The 16,380-nt window shown below is 39.7% G+C and overlaps 1 protein-coding gene across 3 annotated transcripts in view; it reads left to right on the top strand.

Annotated features, from left to right (window-relative positions):
• MAP2K6 (mitogen-activated protein kinase kinase 6) overlaps positions 1 to 16,380 on the top strand; it is a 116,939-nt gene that overhangs the window by 84,922 nt on the left and 15,637 nt on the right. For all 3 annotated transcript variants that reach the window (XM_001498752.7, XM_005597237.4, XM_070226969.1), the window contains exons 6-11: positions 471 to 587; positions 1,266 to 1,317; positions 3,591 to 3,718; positions 4,602 to 4,679; positions 5,838 to 5,977; positions 13,419 to 13,464. In XM_001498752.7, coding sequence (XP_001498802.1) covers positions 471 to 587; positions 1,266 to 1,317; positions 3,591 to 3,718; positions 4,602 to 4,679; positions 5,838 to 5,977; positions 13,419 to 13,464 — 561 coding nt within the window. The remainder of the gene's footprint in view (positions 1 to 470; positions 588 to 1,265; positions 1,318 to 3,590; positions 3,719 to 4,601; positions 4,680 to 5,837; positions 5,978 to 13,418; positions 13,465 to 16,380) is intronic.

Here is a 16,380-nt window from a genome sequence, read left to right as displayed (position 1 = left end):
GGTTTACACTTACCTCTTTTCTCTCCTCCTGCTTTTACTTTACCATTAGATGGCGTATGATGCTTCGCCTCACTCTTAAAACCAGCCTTTTGATGAACTGGTGCTAGTGCTGTATGCGGGAGGTCAGACATGGAGTAGGCATCTAAACTTATCTCCTACTCTCCTAGAGAGCAGTAGCAGTTAAACCTTGTGTTTCTGGGATTCTATTGCTTGTGGCTATTAGTATTTAGATCCTAGATTTCACCAAGGAGTGGGTGGTCACATGCGAGTTCTGTGTGGCTGTCTGCTGGTTTTCTCTTTGGAGATAATCTTGCTTGTTTATAAATTCCTTTGAGATCTTGAAGGGAAACTGTACATTTCCTCCAAAAACTCAAGCAAGAAATAGGCAGTTCTTCCTGACAGCTGTTAACTGTTTCCTCTGTTTCTCTTTTCCATCCTCGCTAACAATCTCTGAACCAATTGATCTCCAGGGTGATGTCTGGATCTGCATGGAGCTCATGGATACGTCGCTAGATAAATTCTACAAACAAGTGATTGATAAAGGCCAAACAATTCCAGAAGACATCTTAGGGAAAATAGCCGTTTCGGTGAGTACATCATGGACCCTACTACAAAAAGAGTCTGAGAAGTCTGGGTCTTATGTGTCATTGTACCCCCAGTATGAGGAAACACTACCTGGACCATAGCTCCCATCTGCTACATGTCTCTTGAATGCGTGAGTGCATCTGTGGATTGATAAGTGAATGCTTTTCTTTTTTGAGCCTTATGTAGAAGATGCTACTCCTGACTTGGTTTTTGGTAAACTCAGTTAAAGTGCCTCAAGGCAGCGCATTCATCTGCTTTGACCACATCCCTGGTGTCTATATTCTGATATTAGTTTATTTTGATTTTAAGTTGTAGATTTTTAAATGTTTTCTTAGGACTAACAGGCATAGAAAGAAGCAGAAGAAAATGAAATGAAATGAAGGGCTGCACCCTTTATGGCTACTGAGGCTCAGGAGAGTGGAGAGAAAAAAATGCTGGAGGCCAAATGAAAAACAAGATATATGCCTGAGACTTCTCTTTGCTGTAAGATAGAATCCTCTCTAGTGGGCGGAGCCCAATTTATGTAACTTCCTATGTATTTTCCTGGATAGGACCACCACTATTTGAGGAAATACTTCACCCTGTGACCTTAAGTCAGGGATAATAAACCTGGATATGCTTAGCATTCAATTTCTTTCCAGTGATGGGGGAAATAAATCTATCTTGTGTTTCTCTTGCAGATTGTAAAAGCATTAGAACATTTACACAGTAAACTCTCTGTCATTCATCGAGGTGAGCATCCGTGCAGCTGCCTTGGCTGTTCCTTTTGTAAAGTTCATTTCTTTTACCTGAGTTTTGGTTTTTTTTTTCCTCTAATGGATGGAAGTGAAATTGAGTCAGCCAAGAGAACTGAGGAGTTTTCCTTTGGGACTGGATAGCAAATCACATCAGTAGCTGTTCTTTATTTTGTGTGAGGACATCAGAAGACATGGGCTTTATATTACACCTAAATTGAATATAAAATGCCTGTTACCAAGCAGAACTGTGGGAGTACCCCACTGAGAATTTTAGAGAATAGGATAAAAATTCATCTAGTGTTGGGCATCACCTGGGAGCTTGTTAGAAAAGTAGAATCATGGGTCCCAAAATCAATTGAATAAGAATCTGCATTTAACAGGATTCCCAAGTAATTCTTGCACATTAAAGTGTGAAAAGTTCTGGTATAAAGCACAGCCCTTTCAGACAGCAGGAGGCAGGATAAGATGAAAAAATTGGTAGATTTATCCATCCATTCATCCATCCATTTATCTTTTATAATCGTTTTTCCAGCATTTATACAATACTGTATTTATACAGCACTCTAGTAGAATCCCTGAGGGGCATCTAAGAAGAAAACATGTATTCTTATTAAAATTATACGTTATTCTTAATAGGGAAGTAAGATGATACAACAAACATGGGGGAAAAAAACCAGATTAGAAATACGAAAGTACCAAAAATGGAAGTAGTATAGGTAGTCTATAAAACAAGGAAATGGTTAGCACTGGTGACTATAGTCAAGGAAACTTCTTGGAAGAGATGTGCTCAACCAGGTCTTTGGGAAAATTCATGGAAAGTATTGGCAGCTAATAAGGCATTGTGATTTGGTAATTCTTATGCTCTCTGAGCCTGAAAAGAATGTAAAATGCCTCAAACACTGTGCCTATTATGATTGTTATTATTGTTATTAATTGTTATTATTAGAAATTGGAAAAATGGGAAGGAAGAAGGGGAGGAGAAGAAAGTGGGAAGGAATCCACATAGGAAGATAAATGTGGATTACCCACAAATGTGAAGCTGATTTTTAAGAGTTTATTTCAAAATTATGGAATATTTCATTCATATTAGAGGATGTATATAAAGTATAAAAAATAATAAAGTGAAAATTTGTATATATGCCATTCAGTTTAAGGGAAAATTATAAAGGATAATTTTGATAGTTTTAGAATTACTTATTTCTTCTGATTACATGTCCTTTGTGAAAAAAATTAACTTAATTTCTAATTCCATTATCCAAAGATAACAATGGTTCATCTACTTGGGGTGTGGGTAGGAGTGTTGTATCTTTCAAGTCTGAAGCATTCACTTAAGAACTGTTCAGTAATACTCCTTCATCCACATGTATATTCTGTGATGAGCCTCATGGTCTGGAATATTTGAGTTTATGATGAGTTACCCTATGTGACCTCTGACATACCTCTTGTAGAAGCTTCAATTAAAATTGGTGGCTTTGATTGTATTTGTTGTACTGTTATGTCATAGTCTGCCTTTTCATTTCACGATCTATTACTGCTACACTAAATGTGCAATAGATCATTATGAACTGGACTTTTAAAAATTTATTTTATTTTCATAAGAACATTTAACATGCGATCTACCCCCATAATGAATTTTTACATGTATGATATAGTATTGTTCATTGTAGGCTTAATGTTGCACAGAACATCTCTGGAACAGATTCATCTTGCATAATAGAGACTATGCCCGTAGAACTGGGCATTTGATTCAGTAATAATTTTTTAAGTTCTTACTACAGTCACGCGACGCATAACAACATTTTGGTCAACAATGGGCTGCATATACAATAGTGGTCCTATAAGATTAGTACCATACAGCCTAGATGTGCAGTAGGCTATACCATCTAGGTTTGTGTAAGTACACTCTATGATGTTCAACAATGATGAAGTCACCTAATGACACATTTCTCAGAACATATCCCTGTTGTTAAGTGATGTATGACTGTATATGTATGGAGGCAATGAAGATGACAAATTAAATAGAGGAGACAGTCCTTTCCATTAATGGGTTCACAATCCGACGTGAAAGACAGAACATGAAATAGAAAATCAAGTTGAAAGCAATAAGAGGTACGTAACTGTGAGCCAAGGATGGTAGTTACTTTCATATTGGGCCTTGTGGGGAAAGGAAGGTGAAGGAGAAATGGAGATAACAGGCCCTCTGGTGGTAGAGAAATGAATCTTCAAAGCAGGCTGGGATAATGGGCTCCTTGTTGTTCTTGCTTTCAGACGTCAAGCCTTCCAACGTGCTGATCAATACTCTGGGCCAAGTGAAGATGTGTGATTTTGGAATCAGTGGCTACCTTGTAGACTCTGTTGCTAAAACCATTGATGCAGGATGCAAACCATACATGGCTGTAAGTACAGCAGCTGGGGCTGGCATCTGAGAATGCAATTGCTGGCAAACCATCCCAGAAAATAGGAAATGCACAGCCACAGAGGGAAAATTGAAATGTGCCTAAGATGCAAGAAATATTCTGTATCTTCTTTTTTCTTACATATTTCCTGTCTGAAATCCTTAGTCACTTGCTTCATGTATATTATTTTTAAAAAATCAAGTAAAGAGATATATTATTTGAAGACATGTAGGTAATACCTACAGCCCGCACAGTTTTCCACACTGAGTTGCAGGGGAGTGTTACCTTGTTTGTTGAGGGCAGAACAGTCGATAGAATTTAAATTACCCAAACAGTTAGGTTAGTCCTGAGAGAACCTCACGGCTGTGAAGCTTCTTTGCTGTTAGCAGAGATGTTGGGACTCTCTTCAACTTAGGCAATTTCACTGTATTCTCTTTGGAAATGAACTCATGCTTGGAATTAAAAAGCTTCCTGTCCACGTTTAGCTAAAAGTTATTTAGGTCTGTTAACACCAGACAGTAGCCCAAAGTCTTGTTGATTCTTTTTACTGAGTTCTGGACTGTTGGGGTTTTAAACAAGGAAAATTCTAGGCTGGCAAAGTAGCTTTATAGCGTACATCTTGTTCCTTCTTAAGGCAAAATTGAAACTAGTTTTGAATTGTGAGGGGACTTTGATCCATTACTGTGGCCAAGCAAAGACTAGTGCAGAATGAGGAAAGTCCCTTGGAGATGTTGATCCTCACTGTAGATACTGAGTCTTCTTGGCCTGGGAGGCGTGTTAACAACTTAAAACAACTTACTTGGCAGCTGGTGCCACCCCCACCCCTAGAGACTTATTGAGCTAAGAATGCCATCTCAGTTGTCTTTTTCTGTCTCCTTTCCAGCCTGAAAGAATAAACCCCGAGCTCAACCAGAAGGGATACAGTGTGAAGTCTGACATCTGGAGTCTCGGCATCACAATGGTAGCGTGTGACTGAGGTTCTTGGCATGAAGCCAAAGTGGGGTGCACTTTGAGACCAAGAGGCAAATGCCCTAAATGCTGGTCATCCTCTCCTGCCTGTGATAGCAGGAGGTTTTGAGTGACAATTGTTTGCAGTGTGGTGTAGCAAAGATACTGACCTGGGATTGGGCAAATCCAGTTTTTCTCTTTATTCTACCTCTACCTAGTTGTATGCCCTTGAGTAACTGATGGAGTCAGATAGACTGTCTTACTGTCCTCATCTGTAAAATGAGAGGGTCTGACTATAGTTCCTGATAGTTTTCCTTATAGTTTAAAATTAAATTATTCTAATCAAGGTGTGAAGAAACTTAAGCTACTCAAAGAGTGCAAATATGCGTGGACCCTGATAGAGGCATGTTATCCAGGAGATAGGCTGCGCTTCCCAGAATGTGGTCGTGTTGGAAGTCTTGGCCGTTGAGGTCAGGTTGAGCCAAAGACATGATAACAAAGAGGCTAATTTCCTTAGGCACAGCCCTAAAGTTATACAATTAGTCCCTTCTTCGTAACTTTGGGGATCATAAACTTTCCGTCCATCACCAAGGTCTGGAATTGTCCACTGTGGTCCTGGCTCCTTCCCAGCACAGCAGCTGATTAAATCCCATGAGTTATTTCACATCCCTTCCCAGAATACATGTGATCTTGTAATGGCAAAGTGGCATTACTCACATCCAAAAAAAGATCAGTCATTTGGTCCGAGGTGTGTTTTTTTTTTCTATTCCAGCAAGAGACCTGCAGATGGCAGCAGATGTACATCTCTGTAAAATCTTAGGGTGAGACTTAACTTTTCAGACCAAACATCTGAAAACCTGGTTGCTTTACATCCTGCAGTTTCATACTGCTGGCTTACAATTTTATTGTGTGACGATGGGTTTTAGTGAGGACCCACTTTTAAATAGGCTTAAATGGCTGTCTCTACTAAGATAGTGTTTGAAAATCCCTAACACTAGGAACTGGGGGGCCAATCGCTAGAGAACATATTATTAGTTTATTTGCCCCCCCAATTTTACTTGAACTTCTGCTTTGTATTTCTCTCTGGTTCTCCTGGAACAAAACACAGTAGATTCCCTAATCTAGTAGCCCTATTTAAACTCTTCTCTCCTTGTTTTCCTCTCCTTTCTAGATTGAGTTGGCCATCCTTCGGTTTCCTTATGATTCGTGGGGAACGCCTTTTCAGCAGCTCAAACAGGTGGTAGAGGAGCCATCACCGCAACTCCCGGCAGACAAGTTCTCCGAAGAGTTTGTTGACTTTACCTCGCAGTGGTAAGAGAGCCTCATCTCCCAGTTGCCAGTGTTAAGGAGGAAGAGGAGTTCTCATGAATTTCCTCCGTCGGTTTTAATCCATTGTGCATACATTCATTCCAAAAGCATTTGTGGAGTGTGCCCTTGATGCTGGAGAAACAAAGATGCCTCTCTCCCAGTCCCTGCCCTCATGGAGCTCAAAGTCAAGTAGGGGAGTCTCCTCGATCAATAATTACAGTACAGTATGGCAAGCCCAGTGATGGAGATATGCGTGGGGTATTGGGGAAGCTCAGAGGGAAACCATTAGGATAAATTTTCTGGAGGGGGTGAATCCCGAGCTGAGACCATATGAAGTATTTTCCAAGTGAAAGGGAGGTAGGGGAGGGAAAGGTATTCCAAGCAGGAGAAACATCGTGCATTGTGTCACAGAAGTGAGAAACTCCTTTATGAGAGCAACAATTAATTTGATGTTGGTTAGAGCACAAAGAAAAGGTGGTAGGATCCGCCAGAAGATTAGGGATGTGGAATAGATAAGATGCAAAGAATTACCTTGGAGTGGAACACAGTAGGTAGGTTGAGAGTGTTACTTAGTTACCTAGAAGTCTTGCAAAGCAGTTCTAGTGTTTTGTAGGCTGCCTCCCATGCAACTCTTGCTAACTGTGGTTATCATTGTGCGGGTACAATGGACAGTATTGGAGGTCTGAGAAGGGAATCTAAAGAAAGTTGGAGTGGAAGGATGGAAGAACTCATGGTAATGCTGTCACTTTTGTTTTCATGGCAATTCCCGGTGGATTCGAGGAAAGTATGGGAGGGGATAGTTTTCTGTAGAAAATCTGGTGATTTCTGTCTGTGTAGCAACCCTGAGGCTTAGCATAACTTGATACTAATGACCATGGCAAGTGCTGCTGGAAGAGGATGCCAAAAAAGAAAGCATAGAATGGAACCAACTTAGTTTATTTGGGCAGGAGCACATGAGAAATAGGAGGAAGGGGAATCAGATGGTGACAAGTCCAGCTGTGACTCTTGGAGAGGAGCAGTTCTTGCCCAGAGAGGCCACTTGCTGCTGAGGAAGGGGTGGACCTCTGAAGACTGACAGTGCAGCTCCCTCAAGGTTATCATTTCTTGGCCTCCATGCTCTTTGGAAGAACTGTTCTGAATGCAGCTTTTATTGGGAAACGTGTTAAGACAAAGCAATTGTCTGTTGCTTGTGAAACTAAGGCCTCTTGGAGCTTTTGTTAAGGCTAGCCCCCATGTCACTTCTGGGCCGTTTCCCTAATGATATATGAAGATGGCCTACTATTATGTGTTTTTGTTTTAGTTTTGGTTGAATGGCCAAAGAGGGGCTGGAGCACTGGGCAGTATGTTGTTGGGTGATTCTTAATATGTACTTTCTCTGGGCTACTGTGTCCTCCTATCTGCTTTCCTGGGTGAGTGTGCTGGATGGTGGTACCCCAGCCAGGTCGAGATGGGCTCCTGATTTTGCCTTCTGGATTCAAGAACTTGGGAGTTTTTTTGTTTTTTGGTTTTTTCCTTATGCTCAAAGGTTTAAAGGCCACATAGGAAAGGGAATGAGTGGTGGTAATGGGGAAGGATCGTATCTAGGAAGTCTTTTCAAACTCTCCTCTCCATAAGCTCTTTCCTACCTGTCCCCTTTTCCCAAGATGCTGGATACTTCAGAAAACTTTGGTAAGAGCAAGGCTGGTATGAAAAGTTTAAGAAAGCTGAGCCGCCTGTTGGGAGTCACTAGATTAATCCAGTAGTTCTCAACTCTGACTGCTCCTTTATAAAACTCGAGAGAGCTTTCACATGTGCTGTCACCTGAGCCTCACCCTCAGAGATTCTGATTTAATTGATCTGGTGAAGGTCCTGAGTGTCAATATTTTTCAAATGTTTTCAAATCATTCTACTGTATAGCTGGGGTGAGAACCCCTAATTTAGACCTATGATCTTGTGGACCCGCTATCAACTGCTTCCTGTTCAAAAGCTGCTTCTCTTCTATAATTTATTTTTAAAAAAATCATTCAATTACTTTATTTTTCTTTCACCAAAGTATTTTTTTCCCTTACTGAGAATTTCCCCTAAAGAATCAGAGTGTTAAAGCTTTTTATAGATATTTAAAAAATGAAAATCTTGAAAAATAAATGCTTTCTAATTTTAATGTATGCACACATATATGGAAATTCCAGACACTTGTATTATTGCTCTTTTATAGCGACCACCCTGTGCCTACCCTCACCCCCAGAAAACTCCTGGGATCTTCATGACCACCCCTCTGAGGTCTACATTCCCCTCTTGTTTTCTCTTAATTTTAGTTCCAGCTACTATCGTTCATTCATTTAAAAATTTTGAGCCATAGACATTTTCCAGCTTTTCTGGAACCATTAATTAGTTTAATTCTGTTAATTCTGTGTCATTTCATTGGCACTCAAGTCAGCCAGTCTGGCTCGCTTATGGGGCTTACTGAAAAAATAATAATCATAGAAACAAAACCCAAATCACTTTAAATTGAAGTCGTCAAAGAATAAATTCTTCCTCAACCTTCTAGTGTTGTAGCTCCTGTAGAATCTGATACTTAAGAATATCAATTGTGTAAAATAGTGAGTCATTTTTGTTGGTCTGAGAATTGGGAAATAGAAAAGGAGCGTTCATTCTGAATTTTATGAGCATTCTTACTTCTCCTCAGTCGGGTTTTTTAAGAGTACAGGCTCTCCTGTTTTAGACACCAAGTCAATAGTTTTTTGCCTACCATAAATCACCAGTGGATTTTCTTTAGTACTCCAGAGTATGAACATTATTTTGAAGTCAACTGAGTTGGAAAAGTTGTCTAGAAAAAGAGTTGTCAGGAAGTGGTGCTGATTTTTGTTAGATTTTATGAATAGCTTAGATCTTTGTAGAAGCAATTTTATTTTTCATATGTATTAGCGTACAGATACAGACTTGCCCCCAGTAGCAGTGTAGTTACTTCGCTTGTTTTCTGACTGACAGTTTGAAGTTTGATCTGGAGCTGGGTGGACAGAAAGGAGACATCACTATTACCCAAGAACACTTCTTCTATTTCTTGATGAAGAGAAGGATGTAGCCTATGGATATAACTCCCTTTTATAGCTGTGCCTCCATTTTCCTATGTTTAAAGCTATATTTTTGAGACATGTTTTCATAAAAGGACACTTTTTTGGGAGACCTTCCTGTGCTTTTTGTATTTTTATGACATAGTCAGGCTATGATCCTTCAAAACGTCTTAAAAAGCCCCAACTCTTTGTGGTAAGTGGGGAAAGGGGACTGTAGATTTGGAAAGTGAAAAATTTAACCTCAAATTTCGAGACAGATACATCTGTGTTTTTATCTCCTACATTTGCCTTTGGGCTAAATGTAGAACTAGAAGAAAAAGGGGCCGTTCTCGACCTTTCATGGGATGCATCCTACCAAAGCATGTGGTGACATCGCAGCGCTGCTGCAAACTGTACACCTTCATCCAGGGAGTCAACTTGGTAGCCACTCCCCTCTGATCGCTGCTTGTCCCTTGACAGTGAATCGTGGTTTGTGGGGTGGAGTAGAGAGCACTTATAGGCTATCACTGTCACACCCGAGGTCAGATGTAGAGCACAGAGCTCCAGGTGCTATCTTTCTCTTGCAGTAGCGTGAGAAAAACATTATCCTCAGGGTGGGAGAGTGGCGGGGAAGAAAGTTAAGGTATTTATTCCTTATGAACTTGAACAAAACAATCCAATGATTTCTTACAAACCCTTCCTTTCTGTACTTATTTTGAAACAGGACTACTGAAGGACATTTTCTTCCTCTTCCTCTACGCGTGGCATTCTTATCATAGGGGTTTTAAAGAGTTCTTGGAGTGGATGATGCGGAGCATATGGGTCTTGTTTGAGGATTCATAGCAGAGAAGTCTGACAGAAAGACCTTACATTCTAGGCCTACAGAAAGGTTAACAAATGAGTTTCTCAAAAAATGGAATCTTAACAGGCTAACATTTTTCACCGTAACCTCATCCTACAGGTTGGGGGACTGAAGGAAGTCACTGAGTGCCAAAGCAGCTCGACTTCCTTTTTGCTTTTCCTTTAGGCCTGTTTAAGAGGCTCAGTGCTCAGCTGACCAGCCTGATGGCATGTTGGAGTGTGTTGGAGGCCCACCCAGACACACTGATACTGTCTGACTCAGAGGAACTAGTGTAAAACGGAGACAAGCAAATATAGTTCCCAGCTTGTTCAGGAAGGACAGTAAAGAGTCACTGGATATTTATTTAGCTTATGACAAATGTATGGCTTGAGAGGCGCAATGTATTTTTATTCCGTGGATGCACCAAATAGGGCTTCTTGGAAACGATCAGCTAGAATTCAAATAGGCAGAAATCCTCTGGTCAGCATAAACTTCAAGCTAGCAATTCTTAAGACAGCGTGAAGCTGGTTTTTAGTGTCAGCTACGGTCAGGAGCGTGTGTTGTGGCATTTGGAAGAGGAATTAGGGCAGTTAGCTAATTGCACGCTTGAAAATGACAAGCCACTTGAAAATTCAAAAGTCTGACTCAAATCCAAAAAGAAATTGGTGTAGCTTTGAACTCCACAGTTGTTATTTTATACTGGATTTCAAGCACTTCCTATTAAACATGGAAAATTTGCTTTTTCCCCTAACCTTATCCTGAGTATTTTGCTATTCTTAGCCCATGTTTTGAAGTGTTCTTGATTTAAAAGATGGAGAGAATGGGTTATATCAGTTATATTAATTCAATAAACAGCCTTGGTTTGCTGTGTAAGTGTTTTCCATCAATACTCTGCAGTAGTGCTTGTGGTAAATTTTGAGCTTTCCGATCTGGGGCCATAAATCAAGAAATTGCCTCTTGGTTGGCCATTTCTGAGATTTCAGGAATCCTTAACACTTTGTGATGGATCAAGGTGGCGTACTTTCCCTACGTTTTCTTTATACAGATAAAAAAAAAATTCAGGAGAAATTTTCATAAACTCTTCCAGAAGTGAAGAGATAAGACATCCTGACTTCAAATGACCTCTCCTTAATAAATAGAAACATTGAAGTTCTTCAACCTGATGAGAAGAGTCTTATTTCAGTATCTACTAAATAGAAGGTCAAAAACCAACAATATCACAGAGATCTCTGGTTAGTAAAAGAGGCCATTGTTTTAACATTTGAGAAACAAGCTTTTCTTCCTAACTCTCATTTCTTTGATTCCGTTGTTGACCAATGAAAGCTGGTAATGGAAAGGTGGATCTTGGTCCTCAAGGAGAATATTTCAGAGTCAATTTGAAGTTAGGGTCTGATGACTGACTAACGTTCTGTCTGAATAGAGACACCTGAAATCAACCGCTTGAATATGGGATGTGGATTTAATGTTGCTTTTGTGTTTTTCATGGTTAATTTTAGCACGTTGAATTGTTCAGATTATAGAGAAGACTTTCTGGGTTTTGATTTGCTTTGAATAATAGGCGGAAATTCAGGGTTTTTGTACATTAGCTTGTTTGTTTTTTCACCAGGGTGTGTGTGCAAGTCAGCAATGCTCCTGGGATCACATTTCTTCTCCTGTGTTTCCTTCTAGGTGAACTAGCTCTTGAGCTTAGAAAAAAAAAAAACTTTTGCTTGTTGGGGCGGAGGTAGGGAGGGGTAGTAGTGGTGAGAATGTGCCCAAATGACAGATGAACCAGCTGGAGATGCTTCTAAGTGAATTTCATCTCAGAGAAGGGAATAGAAGGTAGCGATAAGGAGGAATACCCTAATATGCATTGCCGAAGGTCTCTCAACCTGAGCACTAATGACATTTTGGACTGGATCATTTTTTGTTGTGGGGAACTGTCCTGTGCATTGTAGGATGTTTAGCAACATCCCTGGCCTCTACCTATTAGATGCCAGTATCACCCCCCACGACCAGTTGTGTCAACCAAAAATGCCTCTAGACATTGCCGAATATCCCCTGGAGGGCAAAATCACCTGCAGTTGAGATTTGCCAGTGGAGCCCTAGAAAATCTCAGGGTCTAGATACACCCATAGTCATAAGTGGGAGTTATGAGAGTCATTCCTTCACTCAGGCACCCCCCCCCCCATATCAATCCGACTCTGACATTGATAATTCCTCTTTCTAATACGCTCTTATTTTTATCCTCAGTTGAGATGAAACTTTCTCTCATAGGTTGTCTGGTCACTGAGGTCACTAGGTCCTAGATCTGCCCTCAGTTCCAGGTTGAAACTTCTCTCCTCACATCTACCTGTACCCTGTCTCAGGTTCCCTGGCTTCTACCCGCAGCATTGCCTGGAATAAACTGGTAGGCTGCTTTAAGTTGTTTTCTAAAGCTTCCTCTTTTTTGTTTTTCTTCATTTCCTTTTTTTTTTTAAACCACAGTTTCTCAAAGCGTCTCAACTACTTCACTCTGTTATGGTTCTGTCCCTTGCCCTCCTCATTATTATTATTAGCCTATGTGGGTGGAATACAGCTCATGTCACACATACTAGGTCTCATTGGCTCAAAATGATGCATTAACGCAAATCCCAGCAACCTAATAATCAGCCACATTTTAGTTCCTTCAACGCCAGGCAAAGTTCCTTTCCATTCATGTATGATTTTGTGGCCCAGTTGGCAGAGGAGTCTGTAGGTTGCCTTGCAAATCATAGTTTTTGAAATCATCCTTTTCTCCATTCTGTAACCTGGGATTCCAACTCCAAATAACTTGCTTCTTTTCTTTTTTCCATTTTAAGGCTGTTGGTGGGTGAATATAGGGGTGGGATGAGGATGGGGTGAGGGGTTGGTCTCTTCATATTGTGATTTTATTACTGTTGCTTCTGGTATCAAATGTTATTAAAATGTCTGTGCCAACCGGGAGCTGCTTGACAGCAGTGTGTGGTCACAAAGTATTTCTAAGAAGAGTAGCCCAGTCACTGGCTGAGTGGGCTTTCTCTTTCATCAGCTGAGAGATAGTAAACAAGTAGTGTTACCTTAGCCATTTTAGGGGTATGTTGCTTCTCTCTCAGGCAGCTTTGGTTAGGAATATATAAAAGCGAATTATATATATTCACGGAAGCCAGAAGCAAGAAGAACCAGGAAGATAGTGAATAGATATCAAATGTAATATAAGAAGCACCTGCTAATTTCTTTGCCGGTTGGGGTGGAGTAAGAGCTGTCTTGAAGGAAAGTAGATATGTATTTTGAAATATACTGGCTGTAGATCAGAAAAGCTAGTTTATACGTCATTGGTAGAGTATCAAAAGGAAAGTAAACACACACACACAAACACACAACACACACCCCTATTGTTCCCATTAAGGTACACCCAGAGTGATTTAAAACACAGTTTGTAAGTTTAGCAGTAGAGGAAAGTCAAGATAGGAGATTTATGTTTTCAGTACATTTTTAAAGGTGGTAATGTTTAGTCTTCTACAGGTTCTGAAATCCTAGTCTAGTGAAAATGCAGATGGTTTCTAGATTTTAATGTGATCAATTTTTTTTCTTTAAGCTTGAAGAAGAATTCCAAAGAACGGCCAACATATCCAGAGCTTATGGTAAGTATAGTTAGCAGTGTCCAAACGAAGCTGGTACAGGAAAAGTGGCTGAGACCTAAATTATGATCAAACAACCATGTTGGAAGAGATGATTCGTTGAGACATTGGTAACTGGAATTGAACTCAAGAAAAAAGGAGCTGAGTCCTTCATTTGTCTGATATCCTTCTTTAGCATAACCTGGAGCATGTCTCCAGTCTTAGCACTTTTTTACATGATGATAAACCTATCATCATATAGACCAAATTATGTATACAATTTATATTTTCAAATTTTAAAGATACGAGAAGTCACAAATTAATATAAAATGAAGGAAAGCATGATTTAAAGAATTTCAGTAATGAGAGAAACTAAAGTGCTGTGTGACTGAACAATTTTTGGTAAAATATTTAGGATTAATTAGAATGAATCTCCTTTTGGTGAGTGTTTAGGGAAGAAAGAATCACTTTGTTTTCTCCTGGTTTTCACTTTAGTGGAAAAAGTAAGGCAAAGCCTTATTAATTTGAATTATACTACCTTGGCATTCACGGTTTATCAATTGCACTATCTATGAAAAAAGAGTGAAACTAGGACCTCAGAGTTGTTGTTTTAAAATAGTTTCTCTTAAGTTGTGGTAACTATAATTCTACGCTAATTATAAATGATCCTTTAATAGAAATGGCAGGGACCTTGACTTGGCAGTCCTTATCTAAGTATATGTTGAATGTGGGAGAAACACATTTTCTTTGGAAATATTATAAAATTCATACTATTTACTAATTTATGTTAACCCTTCCCTAGATTTGTTTCAATTATTAACATTTTAATTTTAGCAAGGGAAGGAAGAATTCTGTTCAGGCACTATTCCAAAAGAGATAAGAGCGAACGTGGACACCGTTTCTTATTGGAGCGCAGTTACTCAGCAGGCGTTAAATGCTTGTACCTATCCCATCCCACCACAAGCAGTGCTCAGTCTCCAGGACTAAATCAGGGCGGCTGATCTAAGTACAGGTTCCTGATATCCCTTAACAAATGATGTGGTGAGGTGGCTCTAACATGGAATTGTTGGTCAGTTGTATATCTTCTTCGGAAGAGTGTCTATTCAGGTCCTTTGCTCATTTTTTAATTGTATTATTATTTTTATTGCTAATGTGTTGTATGAGTTCTTTATATATTTTGGATATTAATTCCTTATCAGATATGTGGTTTGCAAATATTTTTCCCATTCGGTAGGTTGCCATTTCATTTTGTTGATTGTTTCTTTTGCTGTGCAGAGCTTTTTCGTTTGATTAGTCCCATTTGTTGATTTTTGCCAAGAAGTACTTGAAAAGGTTCTCACCATCACTAATCATAAGGAAAATACAAATCAGAACCACAATGAGAAATCACCTCACACCTTTTAGAATGGCTATTATCAGAAGACAAAGATAACAAATGCTAGCGGTGATGTACAGAAAAGGGAACCCTTGTGTACTGTTGGTGGGAATGTAAACTGGTGCAGCCACTATGGAAAACAGTATGAAGGTTCCTCAAAAAATTAAAAATAGAACTACCTTATGATGTAGCAATTCCACTTCTGGGTATATATCTGAAGGAAATGAAATCACTATCTCGAAGAGATATCTGCGTCCCCATGTTCATTGCAGCATTGTTTACAATAGCCAAGACGTGGAAACAACCTAAATGTCTGTTGATGGATGAATGGGTAAAGAAAATGTGGTGTATATATACACAGTGGAATATTATTCAGTCATAAAAATGAAGGAAATCCTGCCATTTGCAGCAATATGGACAAATCTTGAAGTTATTATGCTAACCGAACTAAGTTAAACAGAGAAAAACAAATACTTATGATTTCACTTGTATATGGTGTCTAAACAAATTGAACTCATAGAAACAGAGAGTGGATTGATGGTTGCCAGAGATGAGAGGAGTGAGGAAAATATGTCAAGGTGGTCATAGGCTACAAACTTCCAGTTGTAAGATGATGAAGTCCTGGGATGTAACGTACAGTGTGGTGATACTGTACTGTGTACTTAAAAGTTACTAGAAGAGTAGATCTTTTAAAAAGTTCTCACCACACACACACACAAAAGGTAATTATGTGAATTGGTGGATACCTTGACTAACCTTATTATGGTAATCATTTTGTAATATATAAGTATCAAATGATCACATTATACACTTAAACTTAACAATGTTAAATGTCAGTTATATCTGAATAAAGATGGGGAAAAAAAAAAAGAAGAAAATGTCACTTGGAGATGTTAAGCCAGGGAGTTAATAGAAAGCTGATCTAGGCGATTGGTGATAGTCACAACCAGTTACATGGATTTTCACTTCTCTTGGTTGAGCTTTGACTTAAGTCTGAACCATTCTCCAGTTGGATGGCCATAAAAGGATGCTGGGAAGAGTTTGAGAAGAGACAGGGCAGTCTCCTTGGGCCTCCAGTGTTCTCTTTAAAAAGGCAGCCCCGGGGACTCAGCATTCTATCAGCTTTATTCAGCTAAGACACACAGTGGAGGGAGAAAAGAAGAGAAGTCATGCTTGAGGAAATCTTAGCATACTGCATGTTTGGGTTGAATATTTCCTCCCTGATTATATGTATATATGTATATATTTCTGTGTGTGTGTATGAGGAAGATTGGTGCTGAGCTAACATCTGTTGCCAATCTTCCTCTTTTTGCTTGAGGAAGATTGTCCCTGAGCTAACTTCTGTGCCAGTCTTCCTCTATTTTGTCTGTAGGACTCTGCCACAGTGTGGCTTGATGAGCGGTGTGTAGGTCAGCCTCTGGGATCCGAGCAACGAACCCTGGGCCACTGAAGTGGAGCACACGAACTTAACCACTGCGCCACCGGGCTGGCCCCCCTGATTATGTTTCTAATAGCCAGTCAGGGGCCTTTTCAGTTCTGGCTACCCTTTTTTGGTATGTTTTTGC

The sequence above is a fragment of the Equus caballus genome, chromosome 11 (assembly GCF_041296265.1).
Source record: "Equus caballus isolate H_3958 breed thoroughbred chromosome 11, TB-T2T, whole genome shotgun sequence".
NCBI classification, from domain to species: Eukaryota; Metazoa; Chordata; class Mammalia; order Perissodactyla; family Equidae; genus Equus; species Equus caballus.
This window is presented reverse-complemented; position numbering and strand designations above follow the sequence as displayed.